The following is an 18287-nucleotide window of genomic DNA, read 5'->3' as shown; positions in this document are numbered from 1 at the left end:
GAATCTTCGATTTAGGAGCAGTTCGCCAATGACGTTCATCTGCTTATAGTCTGTTGCAAGGCTGTAAAGCTGTTGCGGAAGGGTTATATGAGTGCCGTGAGGTCTGTAAAGGCCACTGCCATGATTCTTTTGGCCTTCAAATCCGCCTTCTATAAATTGCATGCCATGAATCTCGTGTTAAATCCGTATTGACGGTTGAACTTCTTACAAAATTGTAACAAAACTATTTTAATCCTAGTCAGTACTATAAATTTTACGTCCAATTAAGATGAAACTTCACACATAGGTAGACATGTTTCAACCCGGTATTGGGTCATCCTCAGTAAGTCATGTATAAAGAATTAAAAACATAGGAAACACACAAAATGAAATATTAGTTAAAAAGTTTTAAATAGCATGATGAAGGTTATAAAACTGTGAAATGTTCATCGTTAAAACAGTCTTGAGCTGGAGGTCTTCCCGTTTTGGTTCAACTGGTATCTTTTAAAGTTAAAAACTTCATCACTGATCTGTATTGAACTATTAATTACAGTGCTAAAAAGAGAAAAGTGTTCCACCTATTCAATTCAATAATATTGTTGCACAAATTAATGTAGCAACATACTTAATGTGTTATGGGACCAGTTTCGACATATGTCCATGTCATCATCAGCCAACACAAAAATGGCAAGAAGTCAACACAATTGTAACACTTATGACGCTTTTCATGAATTAAAAATAGAAGTTCATGTAGAGGTTCTTGAGTACTCTTGCTGTAGATCTTGAGGTTGGTAAGGAATGGTTGCAGAAAACCTTAGATGGCAAAAGACCTAGAGGCAGACCTCGAAGGAGATGGATCGAACAAGTCAAACAAGATTTAGAACATAGAGGAGTGTATTGGAGCCAAGTACAGGAAGAAGAATGGTTCCTGAATCCATTGAAGTGGCGAGCGCTCATACACCGCACCTGGGAAACTGGAGACCTAACTGATGATGATGATGAGTTACTTCTGCTATAAACCATTACAGGTACAATCTTTTTATGGGTGTAAGAAGTAACATTGCACAGTTTCTGGTTAGGCAAGTTAAAAAAAAAAAAAAAAAAAAGTGCCAAACAATTCCGTGTTACACTGGGAAATTTCAGTTTTTAGTGTTTGAGCCAAATCATCAATGCTACACTGGGAAATGTCAGTTTTTAGTGTACATGTTGAGATTTGTGCGAGCATGTTGCATGCATATCTGAAGAGTGCGTATAATTCTCAGGTCTATAGCAAATGTTAGACTTGATGAGAACTGCAACCTTGGCATATACAATGGCATTTGATTTGAATATGTTGAAAGTTCCAAGAGAACTGAGTGGCCAACAGCCAAGCTGATTTGAACCTGCCAGCCATGAGGCGATCCTGTGATTCTCCCTCTGGTTCAACTATCTGAAGATCAAAAACATTTAAGCTCTTGAGGCTTTTCCAATCGTGAAATTACCAGCGTTTCGCCCCAGTGTAGCAGTGGGCTCATCAGTTGGATTGCTCCACCTTCCCAAGACTCTGGCGGCTAGTGCACCGTTGAGACACCACTGCAAGCCTCTTATGTAGGACAATGCAGTGACGGTGCTCGTAAATATCCTTGACTAGCTTCCTACAGAATGTTGCATTTCAAAGTTGATGAAAAAGTGGTGTACAACAGGTTCAGTTTGTCGAAACAGAAAAGGCTTTTTTTAATCTGAAGATAAACTTTGAGATACTCGGATGCAGTTGAAAGCAACTTCCAGAAAATCACTAATTGTCTAGCGCAGGCAATGATCACATCCATGGGGTCATCAGCCCGCAAAGTGACCAGACTGCTGAAATTTCAACTACCGGTATATAAAATAAAGTTTCTGCAGCAATTTCACCAGACAGATTTTGCTGCAAGAATAAGAATTTAAAAAATCCTCTTCTGCAAAGTGTGCCAAGTTAAATTAAGTGCTATAAAGCGTTTTAATGTCCAGCAGCATAGCAACACTGATACATACAAAAATGCTGGGATAAGTGGGGGATAAGAAGTATGCATTTTTTTCTTCTATATTTTACTTCAATGAAATATTTTGTGCCTACGGCAGCTGTCGGCATATTCGTAATGCCGACAATACAATAAATAAGACGATTTTCATTGTTGCCATTGATGCTTTCACGGCCCGTACTTATAGACATGTTACTGTATAGGCTTTTGGGCTTATGCTGTGTCAAGAAAATAAGGTGAAATTCTTTACGTTTCGCAGAGAACTGTGCTCTGCGTCCTCAGAAGAAATCTCGACTGTCCACGAGAAAGGCTTCTTAAACAAGAAACCCCAAAGCCTATACAGTATCATGTCTACGACTTTCATTGGTTTGCAGGAACAGTGATGTCTGTCACCATTATCTTTGGTACCGACCACAGTTTTATGACTGATAATGAAGTTATGATAGAAACTAGTGGAATCAAAAGAACTAGTTGGTAAGGAACTAGTAAGAATTAGACATGATATAGGCTTTTGGGGCTTATGCTATGTCGAGAAAATAAGGTGGAATTCTTTACGTTTCGCAGAGAAGCCTTTCTCGTGGACAGTCGAGATTTTCTTCTGATGACGCAGAGTACAGTTCTCTGTGAAACGTAAAGAATTTCACTTTATTTTCTTGACACGGCATAAGCCCAAAAGTTTGTATCATGTCTATAAGTATGGGCTGTGAAAGCATCAATGGCAGAATTAGTAATGGGATTGTATAATGAATTGTATTTTTAATATAAAAGAACTAGTGGAAAAAAAGATATCACTTTTCCCTTTGTGAAAATCAAATTATCATAAATATGTCTCTTGGTCATGGCCATCCATTAACAGCTGCTAATTTCAGATGGCCACCACCCGTAAGAAATAGCCTGCGCGGTTGCTAGAGTTACACTTCTGTCACACTATCTTCCGTAACGTAAATTTTCTGATGTTCCTCAGCCATAAGACATATTTATGTCAACAATCGTTGGAAGTACGTATGTGATATTTTCCAAATTTAACTATTTTTAAGAGAATATTTGGCCAATTTTTAGGTCCTAAACATCGGAAGCCTAGTCATCACCATTCAGTGTTCACAATCGCATTTCATTTGTCTCATGCTAATGCCTTATTTTATGCTTCTCAGTGTATAACTCCATATCTGTCTATCCTTACATTTCCCAAATTTATACTTATTCCTGTTACTTCGATTATCGAAGTATTCATTTATTTTTTGGTCAAGTTTTGGCGATGTGGATTTATATCATTTCGGTCCCTCCAAACCAGAGATATTGTGTGATATGTTCATTAGAAGTGTATTATTAGTAGGGCTCGGAAGTTGAGGAGAAATCCTTTTTTTCTCTCGAGTGTCCCAAGACGAGGCCCAACATAATATACCTATGTTTATTCTGGGTCATTGTAGGCCAGAAAATGGTGGGTTTTATTTGACCTTGATTGCCTTTTTAGCCTTTTTAGGTTTTAAGCGGCCTCTTTTGCAACTTGCCTTCTTTCAACTACATTTTTACTGCCCTTTCTCAATTCGAATCATGATAAGTTCATCCATCACCTCTTAAATATCTAGTAAATACATATATTTGAACCATATCTGAAAAGAGAGGGAAACGAAATGAAATGAAGTAAAAAAAAAATGAAACTTGCACTTGAAGAAAACCCCCCATGGTATCAAATTATGTGCAAGATAAGTGAAATAGTGAAAGGAGAAAGTTTCGATGTGAGTGTGTTTCCTTAAAGTATGAACCATTAACGTCTGTTCATGTAGAGAGAAAAATTCCTCAATATTTCGCAACGTTCTGTCTAAAAACCGACGATCCTTTACGCGCAAGAACCTGGACTTGATTATTGTAATACACCGCAAAACCAACTGAGGTAACATTTCCGAACTCCATATTCTGTAATCCTAGTGTGGTTATGCCAAATATGATTCTAGTTATACTAATTTAATTTTTTTTTTGTCTTCAAGATGTCCGTTGCAGGTTCGCCGAATTCATTCTAGGTGGAAAAAATATTTCATTCTAAATTCTGCAAGTACTTTTTTTTTTTAACAAACACGCAATTCCCTTCTTTAAATTATATTAATCTAAATTTATATAATGACTGAAAGAAGTATTTCACTCATTTTTGCACTGTATATGTATACCACAGAATTTTGCATTTTTAAACATCATATTCCTTCGTCAAATACATAATTAAAACTAAAGTGATGAATGAATTTGGATCGCATTTTTACGTCCTTTTTGCCCTAATGATTAAGTGATATGAGGTAACCTGCATCCTTCATGCAAAGAACACAGTGTTTTTGAGTGCTTTCTCAAGAATTGCAGACTTAACACTGAAAGACATCAGGGTTTTTTAATGAATGATGACATCCATTTTGTTAGTAATGCCCTTAATCATCGAGATATGCCTGTTGGTAAGGAGTTGTATGTTTGTCCTCTGACACTCAAGTCTTGATCCATGCCCTCAGCAGTTGCTGTTCGTTCTGTTGCTCCTAGGATTTGCTGTACTTGCCTTGTCTCTTGTTCTCATCTTTTTGACGACCAACAACGTATTCAATATAGCTGAGGTACCCATCTTTATCAAGGTCATCCTCTGCCAGTACTCGGTCGATGAGCTCTGGAAAACATTATCAATACATTAGTTTGAAACATTCTGTGGGGCTGATTATTTATTAATATAATAAGCAGACATTAGATTTGTTCACAAATGCATATTTTGTTTGCCGATATGTAGACCACCAAAACCGACTAGGAAGTGCGTTTCAAGGTAAAATTGGTTGAATTATTCATAGTGTATATACATGCATATTTGCATTTATGAGGCACATAGAATGGCAAAGGCAGTTTCCAAACCACGTTATCAGCACTGCTCCAATGTTGCCAATGCTCCACTGCCACAAGAACTGCTGTTGCAATATGATCACAGTACATATTGCTTGTAAATTGTAATACTACGAAAAGCACATAAATTAAGCATACACACGTAAGCAGATGTACAAAGATAGGAAACAATCGGAGTCCATTTACTAACAACATCAGATACGGGGAAAAACAAGGATGAGGAAATAACACATCACTCACCTATGTTGTTGTTCGGGTCATCGGTCCATAGACTGGTTTGATGCAGCTCTCCATGCAACCCTATCCGGTGCTAACCTTGTCATTTCTACATAACTACTACCTCTACTCTAATCTCTTTTGTCATATCCATGTCTTAGTCTACCCCTACCGTTTTTACCGCCTACACTTCCCTCAAAAACTAACTGAAAAAGTCTTGGGTGTCTTTCTCTTCTTCTTCTTCTTCTTCTTCTTCTTCTTGTCAAATTTCATCAAATTGTTATCACTTCCGTACAATGCCACACACTGAGAAATGTATTTCTAATTCGTAACTTATATCAGTGTTCGAAGTGAGGAAATTTCTTTCTTAAGAAAGACTTTCCTTGCTTATGCTAGTCTGCATTTGATGTCGTTCTTATTTCTGGCATTGTTAATTATTCTAATACGCAAGTAACAATATTCATCTACTTCCTTTAAGACTTCATTTCCTAACCTAATCTTTCCTGCATCATCTGACATTCCATTACTTTTGTTTTGGACTTATTTATTTTCATCTTCTACTCCTTCCCCAAGACTCTGTCCATACCATTCAGCAATTTCTCCAGGTCTTCTGCAGACTCAAATAACATAAAAATATAATTGGCAAATGTCAGGGTTTGGATTTTCTCTTCTTGGGTTGTTATTTCCTTTCCAAATTCCTCTTTGATTTCCTTTACCGACTGATCTATATAAACATTGAAAAGGAGAGGGGCGAGCTGCGGCCTTGCCTCACTCCCTTCTGGATTGCTACTTTTTCAAAGACCTTGATTCCTATCATTGCGGACTGATTTTTATATAAATTGTAGATAACTCTTCTTTTTTGGTATTTGGTCCCAATCACCTTTAGAATCTCACCTACTCGCCACTAAATCTAGAGGTGTTTCCACTCGTGCCAGATTTTTTGCCTTGATCTTAGCCTCCATTGGTCAATACTTTTTTGACCATGATTGTATTAGGTTTGCCAGGCCTGGGTAATCTTTTTAAAAGGGGGTGATTACCAAATTTCCTATTACAACAATAATCACCACCATCAATGGAACACTATTCTTCTATTGCTCATTTTGGCTATACCGTTCCATACAGTCCAACAATCTTGTGGTAGGTTATCAGCAGTAGCTGTGGAGTAAGTGGTCAATAGGCCTACACATTCCATGCTGTAATAAACAACAATTAATTTATTGTAGATAGCATTGTGTAATGAACACTGCAAGTGAGGAGAACAATGAAGTCGCTGGCATCTTTGTAAGATTTGTTCTCTCCAGTATTTGCGAGTGCAGATTTTGGTCTGTTCATGAATATTGGCAAGACCAAGCTGACTGCATTTTCGAAAACACGTAAGCAGGCCTTCCTGCACATCAATAACCCAATTGTTCAGCAAGTGTCTTCCATCAAATAACTTGGGGCTATAGTGACTGAGCATTGCGATTGCAAGAATTAAATCTTATCCAGGATTGGGCAAGCCAGAAGTTCGTTCAACAGTATGAGGGCCCTATTCACCAGTAGAGATCTCAACCTTAGGCTCCGAGTTTGGATGTTGTGATGTTATGTTTTCCCTGCTCTTCTGTAGTGATTTCGAAGGCTGAACGCTCAGTCCTTTGCTGGAGAGGCAGATTGAAGCCTTGGAATTGTATAGAAGAATGCTTCGAATATCCTGAGTAGAAAAGAACACCAATGAGGAGGTGCTCAACTTGTTATTCAAAAAAAGAGCTTCTAACAACCATCAATAAATGGAAGCTCAGATACATCATGAGAAATGAATGATATGAACTTCTCAAACTCATCATCGAGGGGGAAATTGAAGGGAAGCGATCTGTGGGGAGACGGAGACATTCCTGGCTTTAAGACTTTTGCCGCCGGTATGGACAAATTTATATTGAAATCTTTTGAGCCGCTGCTTCACGAGTTATCAATGTTCGAAGTGAGGAAATTTCTTAAGAAAGACTCCTTGCTTGTGCTAGTGTGCATTTGATGCCGTTCTTATTTCTGGCATTGTTAATTATTCTAATACGCAAGTAACAATATTCATCTATTCAGTCCTTTGCTGGAGAGGCAGATTGAAGCCTTGGAATTGTATAGAAGAATGCTTCGAATATCCTTATTTCACTTATTTCTCAGGACTGTCCGCGTGTAAACACCAGCATCAAACTAAGCCTTTCAAAGGACCATGATTCTTCTGTTATTTTCATAATTGAACACCAAACATGCATCATATGCATTTGGTGTAGTATTTGTCACTATCAAACATTAACAACATTCTCTCTATGTGGTATGTCATTCTTGAAGTACTGCTATCCATCAAACATGCAATTTGCTGGAACTGCCCATTACTCTCACACATGCCAGCAGTGTGGCACTGGCTAACAAGCATCAACAGTTTGACCCCAAACTGTGGCATACTTCACTGCCTCCTACTTCATGTCCTGTAATATTGCACTGGTGTCTGGTTGGTCTGGAGCAGCTATACCTGCACCAATATAAGCATAATGGTAAACCCGTCCTGTGATACTCGAATATTCATTGATGGCTCCTTAATGGTTTTCACATGTTTATGAACAGCAGTGGACTTGCTTTTCAGTTTCCGTTCCTGATTGTTGGTGTAATATTTGAAACGTTTGAGGATGAAAATTTGCATCTTGCGAAAATGGTACCCGAAGCTACTGTCGCATTAATTCTGTGATTCCTTTTGTTTTAGTAAAAGTAAGAAGATTTTCACATGAAAGAAATATTAATCTTTTAAGAAATTTGTTCTACATGGATAAAAAAATGCTAATTTTCTGTTTTTAACTTGTAGCATTGTATTCTGGAACACTTGTCTGTTCATAAAAAATCCACAGTTCTAGCCCTTCAGACAAGTAACTCAATGCTGGAAACATCCTAGGAATATAAGCTACGAATTTTGGGTAAATAAAATATAATAAAGCATGATAATATATTCTTTACTTATTCTTAAAAATTACAATCCTTTTCTTAATCGTTATCCGGTCAATTAGATTAGCAGTTTGCCTTTTTCTACCACTACGAGCGCTAATGTGAGTCAATGCAGAGTTTCACTTAAGCCCTTATAACTATATTCGGTGTGGACATTTCTCAAACCATCTAAACAACGCCTGAGGCTACTGAACCAAGGAACACATTACGGAAATAATTGTGTAATTAAGTTAATTTGTCTAGGATTTGAATAAAGAAGAAAATCAGTAAAGAAAGCGATTTTAGGCTGTTTTTCCGGAACTGCATTTAGGCCGGAAGTGATTTTCGATTTTTTTAAAGTTTGATAGAGCTATCCAAGACTCGCAATTTGGAACTTTTTCGGGCCCTTTGGCCCTTTAATTTTCGGAAAAATTGAGGAAATTGCTTAATTTTACGTTTTTTATAGTATGGGGACCCCTACTTTGCTAAGAAATGTTTTCACACTGTCGGCAGCCCTGAAGGTGGTTTTCCGTGGTTTCCCATTTTCACACCAGGCAAATGCTGGGGCTGTACCTTAATTAAGGCCAAGGCCGCTTCCTCCCAACTTCAGTCTTATCCCTTTCCTATCCCGTCGTCGCCATACGACCTACCTGTGTCGGTGCGACGTAAAACCAGTAGCAAAAAAAATGTTTTCAATATTTAAAAAATTAGAAATATTTTGATTTTTTTGTGGAGTTAGATTAAAAACAGTATTCTGAACAGCTTGAAACAAGAAATGGAAACCTACGTGGAGAAAAAAAACCTTTTTTTATGCAATGATAGGCTCATAAAGGTGTGCCTGTGCCCCTTAATTATGGACATCAAAGGTTAAATATCGTGACATTTCACTAACTTCACAGGAAAGGATAAAGAAGCTGCTCAGGTGCAAATGTTATTTCTTTTAAGGCAAGTCGATAGACTGTTCTGATTCTGGTAAACTATGGTGAGAACCAGTACGATACGGAGTGCGGCGGACGGCTTAAGGTTGAAATGTTGTTATCACTTACAATTGTTTGTCGCTGGGTTATCCTTGCAAATACAATACTATCATATATAGCTTAATTCCTGTAAAACCTACACATACAATAACCCATAAAAAGACATGACCAAAACAAGTCATACGATAAAAACCTCAAAATCGCCGTTTTTGCATTTACGATAGTTTTCCTCTGACGTCGAGAATTGAAGACCTCGCTGGAATAAGGATGTAAGCAACAAATCGATAGAGGAAAATTATTTTTGAGGTTTATTTCATGGTAATCCCTACTTGAACCGATTCCATATGCAAGTGCACAAATGAGTTCGTCTATAAAAACAATAATTCATCATTAAAATGTAAGGTTTTAAATATAATGTGTGAATTGGAAGTGATGCAATTATAAAACAATCTGCAAGTATGTCTTACGTTTGTATATAACAAGAAAAATCCTGTACATGCACTTCGAACAAAAATGATAACAAATAATGTTAGTGTAATAATAAAAATAGCAACTATAACAATATTTCAAAATGTATATATGATTTCGTCTATGGCCTTTTATAATGTTGAAAACATGTGTTAACACACAGTTGTCTCCATACTACGAGAAACGTAAAATGAAGCAATTTCCTGAATTGTGCCGAAAAGTTGAAGGACTAAACGGCCCGAAAATATTTCAAATTGTGAGTCTTGGATAGCTCTATCGAACTTTAGCATGATTAACTGCCAGGCCCGGGTTCGATTCCCGGCTCTTCCACGTAATTTGAAAATTGGTACGAGGGCTGGAACGGGGTCCACTCAACCCCGGGAGGTCAACTGAGTAGAGGAGGGTTCGATTCCCATCTCAGCCATCCTGGAAGTGGCTTTCCGTGATTTCCTACTTCTTCTCCAGGCAAATGCTGGGATGGCTTCTTCCTTTTCTATCCCTTCCAATCTTCCCATCCGCCCACAAGGTCCCTGTTCAGCATAGCAGGTGTGGCGGCCTGGGATATGTACTGGTCCTCCTGCCCAGTTGTATCCACGACACAAAGTCTCCCGCTCAAGGACACTGGCCTTGAGGCGGTAGAGTTGGGATCCCTCGCTGAGTCCGAGGGAAGAACCAACGCTGGAGGGTAAACAGAAGAAGAAGGAGACTTTATATTTTATTTACCTGTAATTTGTAGCTCATATCCGTTTTCAACATTCAGTTGCTTGCCTGAAAGGTCAGAACTGTGGATGTTTAAATTATCTATTACACCTAGTGATGAACCAACACAAGCGCTGATGTTCCGTACTTACACCACGGAGAACGAAGTTCTGCTGGCTGTAGGGTACACCAGCTTGAAGTTCAAATTAAGACGTAAGATAACACCACAGCCTAGAGACGTGATAATGCACCCTATTTCCACTGAAATATCACTTTTCAAATATTTGTTGGTTACATCCTTATTGTGGGGAGCTCTTCAATTAAGACCACGACAAATACGAATACCTTCTCAATCTTAGCCAACTACTTTCCCAGCGTTGTTGAAACCCTACCCGAGTTAGTGCATCGAGAGAGAAAATAATGAGGACAAATCTTGAGCAATAGTAATTATATGAACAGTTTTAGTGGACTTACCGATGTAGTAGACTAGGTCATCCTCCTGGGTGTTCTCTGTAGGATCTGCAGTGCTGTCTGTTAATTCAGGGTTATTATGTACTGTGTGCTGAATCGCTTGCAGGATTTCGAGTCCGTCCAACTTGGTGTTGTTATCAAAGTCATGTAACCTATGAGAAAATATCACATGTCATTTAATAGATTACTCTTTGGTATTGTCCGGTCCATACCTAAATGGTTAGCGTGCTGGCCTTGGTCACAGGGGTCCCGGGTTCGATTCCCGGCTGGGTCGAGAATTTTAACCTTCATTGGTTAATTCAGCTGGCACGGGGGCTGAGTGTATGTGCCGTAGGTGTCATATGTCTCGTCTTCATCATCATTTCATCCTCATCACGACGCGCAGGTTGCTTACGGGTGTCAAATCTGAAGACCTGCACCTGGTGAGCCGAACATGTCCTCGGACACTCTCGGCTCTAAAAGCCACACGCCATTTCATTTTAGTGTTATTTAAAATTAATGTTTATGCATAACAATGAGCAGTCTGTGATCGGAGGTATGCAATTCGCTGCAAGAGCACGTTACATGCTTCTGTCTGTGACTAAATTGGCCTAAACTTTATAAACTTTAATCTGAAGGGAATCTGTTCTCCTAGAAGATCTAGGAAATGGTGACTAAATCATCTGAAAGACATTGTATCCATCAACGTGTCCCCTAACGACGGTTTTGGTTGTCAGAAGTAGGGATCGACATGTAGAAAAGTGGAACTTGCATCACGGGATAATCTGTATGGTAAGGAGAAGGAAAAAGAACCAGTTCATATGAAAAAAATTAAGTTTTGGATAACGCTGAATTATTAAAATAATCTTAGCAGGTGTTGGTTGCTATTATTTCATGGAAAATATAACAACAGTGAGCACCAAACAAGAGTTTACGGCACACTCAAGGGTTAGCTACCTGGTAGGAGCCAACAGCTTTTTTGTCCCACCCTCTGTCCTGTAAGGCTCAGTCGTTAGTAGAGCTCTATTCTTATGCTTGTGAGGCACATGATTTACTTGACGCGCTCAGTGATGGTAACAGGTATAGTCTGTCCAAATACAGTAGAGACAACACGCGACACTTACGGATTTAGCCTTGTTAAAATGGGAGACAATTCGACGGTGGCGCTCCTAGTGACTTGACCTGAAAAGTCGCGCTAAATTCAAATATCTATGGAAATGCATATACGAAAATGTATACATAAATTACGTCTAGAAAGAAAGTACTATTTAGATACTAACTTCGAAGTTGCTAAAGCAATTCTGGATAAATGAATGAAGAATTATTTAAAAGGTTATTATTTAAAGACTGAAATTAGACATATAAACAAGATGTGAAATGGGCTGCTGTGAAATGGATTGATCTTTCATTTATGCATTACATTTTTGCTTTAGCATTCCTGCCTGAACTTTTACGGTTAGATTTCTCTTTTTCCTCATTTAAAAACATTGTATCATCATATTAAGACACTTGTCAATAAAAATATCGGCACATTCCTTACACACATGATGCAATGAATTAACTTTAAAAGCTGGACAATTTTCCTCTTAACATGAAGCCTACTAACAGAAAGAAAATCTAGAAAATCCCGGTTTTAATCTGAGAAGAGGGATAAAAGAAATACAAGTATGAAAATGTTGTCGATAGTGATGCTTTGAGGAATATTTACGTACAATTAGAGTAAAAATGTAACAAACACTTGGCTGTATAGTCGAGGATTTAAGTCGCTGGCCTGGAAATGATCTGAACAGATCTTATAATTCTTATATACGCGTTAACGTCCCTTCTTTTTTGTACACCTTGTCCAAATAACTTCTGTGACATTTCAAAACCCACAGATCACACCTACAACACATCGGTATTGAAGGTTAACTGCAGCACTATACAAAAAATATGCGTATTATATTTTAAGCCAGTTAAAATATGGGTCGAGCAGGTCAGAAGATTATGAAGTACTGTAAAAATCTCTTTGTCACTGGAAGAATATATATGCAAACACAATATTACATTTTCTTGTCACGAGAGAGGCGAAAGAAAGACCGCGCATTCTTTTCTACTTCATAGTTACTGCAGCCAAACACAGCACATACCTTTCTCCTCATGTTGAGAGGAGACATCAAGGAATGACACACGCTACTATTTAATTATGTCAACTCACTGAAAACGCATAAATAACACCAAAAAAATCACACACAAATACACGTGCTCTTATGACAGAATCACTAGTTCTCAGGTCTACCTGCTAGAGAGAGCTCTAATACCTGTCCCTCGATATCTCGGCGAGTGTCGCGTATTGTCTCTACTGTATTTGGTCTGTCCTATACATCGGCAAGCTATGCGTTTTGCTTAAACTTTAGGGGTACGGCCCATTAGAACCCCTAGAATTTGTTACTCTTGCTACATAACGGAAGAACGGGCTAGTCGACGCTTCCTAATAACCAAATTAATTTGCATTCTAAACTATTACTGGCTAAATCTTCTTCATATTCTTGGAGTTTTCCCCAGTTTATTGGGGAGATTTAGCCCAGTTGTATGACCAGATACCCTTCACTACTCCAACTATGAGAAGGGATGTATTCACTATTACGTGTTTCTGTGCATTCACACGAATACAAACAGTCCGCGATCCAGAGGAATGAACTGTACACCGTTAAAAATCGACAACCCGGCCGAGAATCGAACCTGGACCCCTCTGAACCGATGACCGTTCAGTCAATGAGCCGGACTCATTTCCGATAAATTTGTCTGTAAATATTGGGGATTCACTTACTTGAAATAATGGAATTCAAGTTCTTCAGGTGACATGTTCTTCGTCTCTTCTTTAGATACCCACTCGCCCAAGTCCTCGCGTATGTGGCTGTAAACAATAGACAGTATGTGTGATAATAATAATAATAATAATAATAATAATAATAATAATAATAATAATACAAATTATTGTCACTAACGTAACATTTGTATTACAAATCTAGCAGATTACCAGTCGAATTAATTGTGAGATACATAGTTCTTTACAGAACAAAATGAGGCGTTGACATGGAAAATGTAGTTTAGCTATAGTAATGTCTTATTTTAAGGCCTTCTCTTCCATCTAGCCAGGCACTGAAATGTACGTATATTACATTGTATTACTTTACACTAGATTAAATACAAATTAAATTAATAGTAGTAATAATCATAATAATAATAAACTAAAAGGAAGCCGTCGCTATAGAAGATCTAGGAGATGGTGAACGAATCGTCTGAAAGAGGACAGAATATCCGTTAACAGGTTCCCGAACGACAGTTTTGATTGAGAAGTAGCGATCGACATATAGAAAAAGTGGATTCTGCAGTACGGGATAGTCGGTATACTAAAAAGAAGGAAAAAGTACTGCTTAATATAAAAAAAAATCTTTGTATAACATGTGGAAATATTAAAATAAATCTAGACAGGTGGTGGTGGTGATTATTATTTTATGGAAAATATAACAGCAGTGAGCACCAAACAAGAGTTTACGGCACACTCAAGGGAGGCAACAGCTTCTTTGTCCCACTCTCTGTCCGCCGTGGTGTAAAGATGGAACATCAGTGAAGATGATGAACAGTGCTTGTGTAGGCTAGGTTCATCATCAGGTGTAATAGATCATTTAAACATCCACATTCCTTCAGGAAAGCAACTGAATGTTCAAAACATTCTACGGATATGAGCTACGAATGTTAGGTAAATGAAATATAAAGTCTTCTTTTTCTTCTGTTTACCCTCCAGGGTTGGTTTTTCCCTCGGACTCAGCGAGGGATCCTACCTCCACCGCCTCAAGGGCAGTGTCCTAATAATAATAATAATAGCAATAATAATAATGAGTGATTAGATTACATTAAGAAATACATTGAGATTAAATTAATATTAAATAAATTATATATAATGAAATGAGAAATTCTTAAAATTAATATCCTACAATCATGCAAAAAAGAGGTAGTATAGAAAATGTATTAACATTTGAAAAAAGTTAAGAATTTTAAACTAATCTTTTACCGGGACATCCATGACAATAGAATGGTTGTGAGTAGCAGCATCAAGTTTACAGATGATCCTTACTGGTGCATAAAACGTCTCCAAAGTGCTTTCTTGAAAGTGCGAATAGCGCTTAACCCTCTGATACTTTCGGGAAAGAGGTTTCCACTCACGGCAGGCAATTACTGTGAATGATTTATCGTAGATCGCAGTTCTATGGGTAGGTAAAGCAAGGATGGAATTATTAGTAGATCTGGTGAAGACTCTGATAAGAAGAGAGGTGAAGAATGAGGGAATTTATGGAGAGAAATGACGAATTTCTAGTCGGGGCCAAGGTAGGTGGTTATATGAAGTAGTTACATGGTCACAGTACCGTAGGTTACAGACGTTGTAATCTGCTCAATAACTTGCACCCAGCGTCTCTATAAAACGCATCACAATAGTCGAAATGAGGTAAAACCACAGGTAAGTGCCAAAAATGGATTTTACGTTCTTTTTGCGAAGAAGTTAGTAAGAACCAAGGCCAACACCATAGAGAAGGTAGGTAGTCCATAGGTAATTAGAACAGCTTGAAAATTTTTCCATAGATCGATCCTGTGTTTACCAGGCTTTTGGAACAGAGAACGTACTAACTGCTTTTGGCAATTACTACCTTTCACATGTCAACGCCTCATCAATGAATGTTACTTCAGTAAGCAATCTTTCACAGGAATATAGTGGGCTGCCTAACTAAGGCAGGAAATTCGTATTCAGATGACCCGGAAAGATCTGAGTTCGATTCCTCGTTAAGAAATAGAACATTTGGAAACAAGTCTTGTACATCTCCTGTATCCAGCACGATGACATTGTTGCTACACCACCATCACAAAAAAAATGTACAGAATGTTGGAGTATTACGCATCCTAAATTTTAATGTTGAAAATATTCTTTAGCAGACAAGGTAGGGGTTCTCATTCTACGAAAAACGTCAAATTAAGCAGTTTCCTCAATTGCGCCGAAAGTTGAAGGGCTAAAGGGCCTGGAAAGGTTTCAAATTGTGAGTCTTAAATAGCTCTATCAAACTAAAAAGCAAAATTCGAAAATCACTTCCTACCTAAATGCAATTCCCAAAAAACAGCCTAAAATCGCTTGTTTATTTACCCATTTTCTTTCTGATTCAAATCCTAGCCAAATTAACGTATTCACATAATTCTTTCTGTAGTGGTTTCTTGGTTCAATACCCTCAGGTTTTTTTTTCATTTTTTGAAAAATGTCCACACCGAATGTATTTGTAAGGGCTTAAGTGAAACTCTGCACTGACTCACATTAGCGCTCGTAGTGGTAGAAAAAGGCAAACTATTAATCTAATCAACCGGATAAGAACGATTAAGAAAAGGATTGTAATTTTAGGAATAAATGAAGAGTATTTTCTCATACTTTATTATATTTTATTCATCTAAAATTCGTACCTCATATCACTAGGATGTTCTCAACATTGAGTTGCTTGCCTGAAGGGATAGAACTGGGGATATTTGGGAAAAGGCAACTTTCAAACGAATATTTACCACAGTTTGTCTTCTGTGGTCGTCCTTCTACTTTACTTGGAATGCTCTCTTACACGTGCATGGACGACTGATTTAGGACCGAACTGCTCAAGTTACGGGTTACAATTTAAGGCTTAGTGAATGGGCAAGCTAAATCGCTTGCGAACAACAACCTATCTAATGTACAAATGAGGATTGGTTGATTCATCATCGTGTGATTATAAAGCACCTTGCCAGACCACATCCTCGAATGTTCTTCTACACCCTTTGCTAGAGGACTATCAGAGTTGCATCGACTCATTCCAGAAGCAGAAAATTATCTCAAGGATCTGGATGTCCAGTAGACCACATCTATGTATTTTCTTTTTCTTTTCTTTTTTTTTTTTTTTTTTTTTGGGATGGAGGTCCGTTTGTAATATTAGTATCATCAATTTCTTGACACCATTGTAACCATGACAACCAGTGTTCGTGATGTATGCATTCTATAGATCATTCCATGTTAAGAAAACAGTATTTCTCTTATGACAACAGGGTTTCCATATCGAACGGCTCTGCTGAACGGCATCACGGGAAAACGGTGGCACATAAATTTGTGAAATTCAGTACTTAAGTTCAAGATAAAAAGCGGAAGAAACTATGCTGAAAATTTGTTTTATGAACTTTTTGGGCGGGGAGGTGTTTCAGGGGCTATTCTTGGTTTGTACAGAATCAGAGGTAAACTACGGCAGATAAAAATCATCAGCTTTGAAGTGTAAGGCAAAGTGGGGGAGAAAATAGAAACATAATATTTTTTATTGAATCGAGGGGTGAGGGATGCATTTAATTGCATTTAATAAATTTCCTCAGGCAACGCGGGGTACTATAGTGCTGCCATATCACTCACAAAAACAACAGTGATAATTAAATGCGGTCGTAAATATAAGTGGTAAAATTAAAATGCGCTGAAGAAGGAACATTTAAATAACAGAATCAAGCACAAATAAAACACACGGCCATTTTTTTATCAGTACAAGTTATGGTATGCCGTATTGCTGCACATCTCAATACCAAAATCTTCAGTAAGAACTTCTGTACCATACGAAAATAATGCTTTTTTTTGCTAGTTGCTTTACGTCGCACCGACACAGCTAGGTCTTATGGCGACGATGGGACAGGAAAGGCCTAGGAATGGGAAGAAAGCGGTCATGGCTTTAATTTAAGGTACAGCTCCAGCATGTGCCTGGTGTGAAAATGGGAAAGCACGGAAAACCATTTTCAAGGCTGCGGACAGAGGGGTTCGAACCCACTATCTCCCGGATGCGAGCTCACAGCTGCGCACTCCTAACCGCACGGCCAACTCGCCCGGTACGAAAATAATAGAACATACACAAATACTGTGCAATATACAACCAACTCTTACTCAATACAAGAAAAGTACGCACTGATTTGAAGCCTAAAAACAAAGATGCAACAAATAAATAGTGTAGATGACTTCACTACAGAAGTGAGCTGCCGGCGGTTCACAGAGCGAGGGACTACACGAGGCTTGTACCAGAGCAACACAGAAGAAGGCAACGAAGCGATGGCTGTTCCTGCCATTGCGCATCCTCCCCACGAATATATTTATGAAAATAAGAAAATGTTATATAGTTATATTAATAACTCACCTGTCTTTCGTAATACATTACTATGTACAGTGCAATATCCCTTAATCACGATGAATTATGGATGTCTCAGAGGGGGTGTAGGTTCATAAGAGCAATACTGTTTTCTTAACGTGGAATTAGCTATAGGTCAGTAGCGTCATCTAGTGGCGTTTAATGAGTACGGTAAGTCTACATTAAAGAGGGCCGACAAATATACTAACATCTTATAAATCACTTCCTTGCCATTTGAATTTCTCTTGCTGTGTACAAATTTACAACATTGAAAATTCTCAGCCTGTTTCCAGTCATTCGACCTGGTCATTAATGGAATGAATGAAGCCCCCATCTAGCGGCGACGATAGGATTTGTGCCGGCTGCCGAAGCCTGTCGCACTCCTATGGGGCAATGATTAATGACTGAGAGATGAGATGAAATGATGTTTGCGAGTGTTGCTGCAGTGAAAGATGACAGGGAAAACCGGAGTACCTGAGAAAAACCTGTCCCACCTCCGC

The 18287-nt window shown here is 38.2% G+C and overlaps 1 protein-coding gene across 1 annotated transcript in view; it reads right to left on the bottom strand.

Annotated features, from left to right (window-relative positions):
• Positions 1 to 4336: 4336 nt before the first annotated feature.
• The window catches only part of LOC136883311 (multiple coagulation factor deficiency protein 2 homolog), a 34212-nt gene continuing 20261 nt past the window's right edge, over positions 4337 to 18287 (bottom strand). The window contains exons 3-5 of the mRNA XM_067155550.2: positions 13404 to 13490; positions 10619 to 10767; positions 4337 to 4614 (exon numbers count right to left, since the gene is read on the bottom strand). Coding sequence (XP_067011651.2) covers positions 4490 to 4614; positions 10619 to 10767; positions 13404 to 13490 — 361 coding nt within the window. The 3' untranslated portion in view covers positions 4337 to 4489. The remainder of the gene's footprint in view (positions 4615 to 10618; positions 10768 to 13403; positions 13491 to 18287) is intronic.

The sequence above is a fragment of the Anabrus simplex genome, chromosome 11, assembly GCF_040414725.1.
Source record: "Anabrus simplex isolate iqAnaSimp1 chromosome 11, ASM4041472v1, whole genome shotgun sequence".
Classification (NCBI taxonomy): domain Eukaryota; kingdom Metazoa; phylum Arthropoda; class Insecta; order Orthoptera; family Tettigoniidae; genus Anabrus; species Anabrus simplex.
This window is presented reverse-complemented; position numbering and strand designations above follow the sequence as displayed.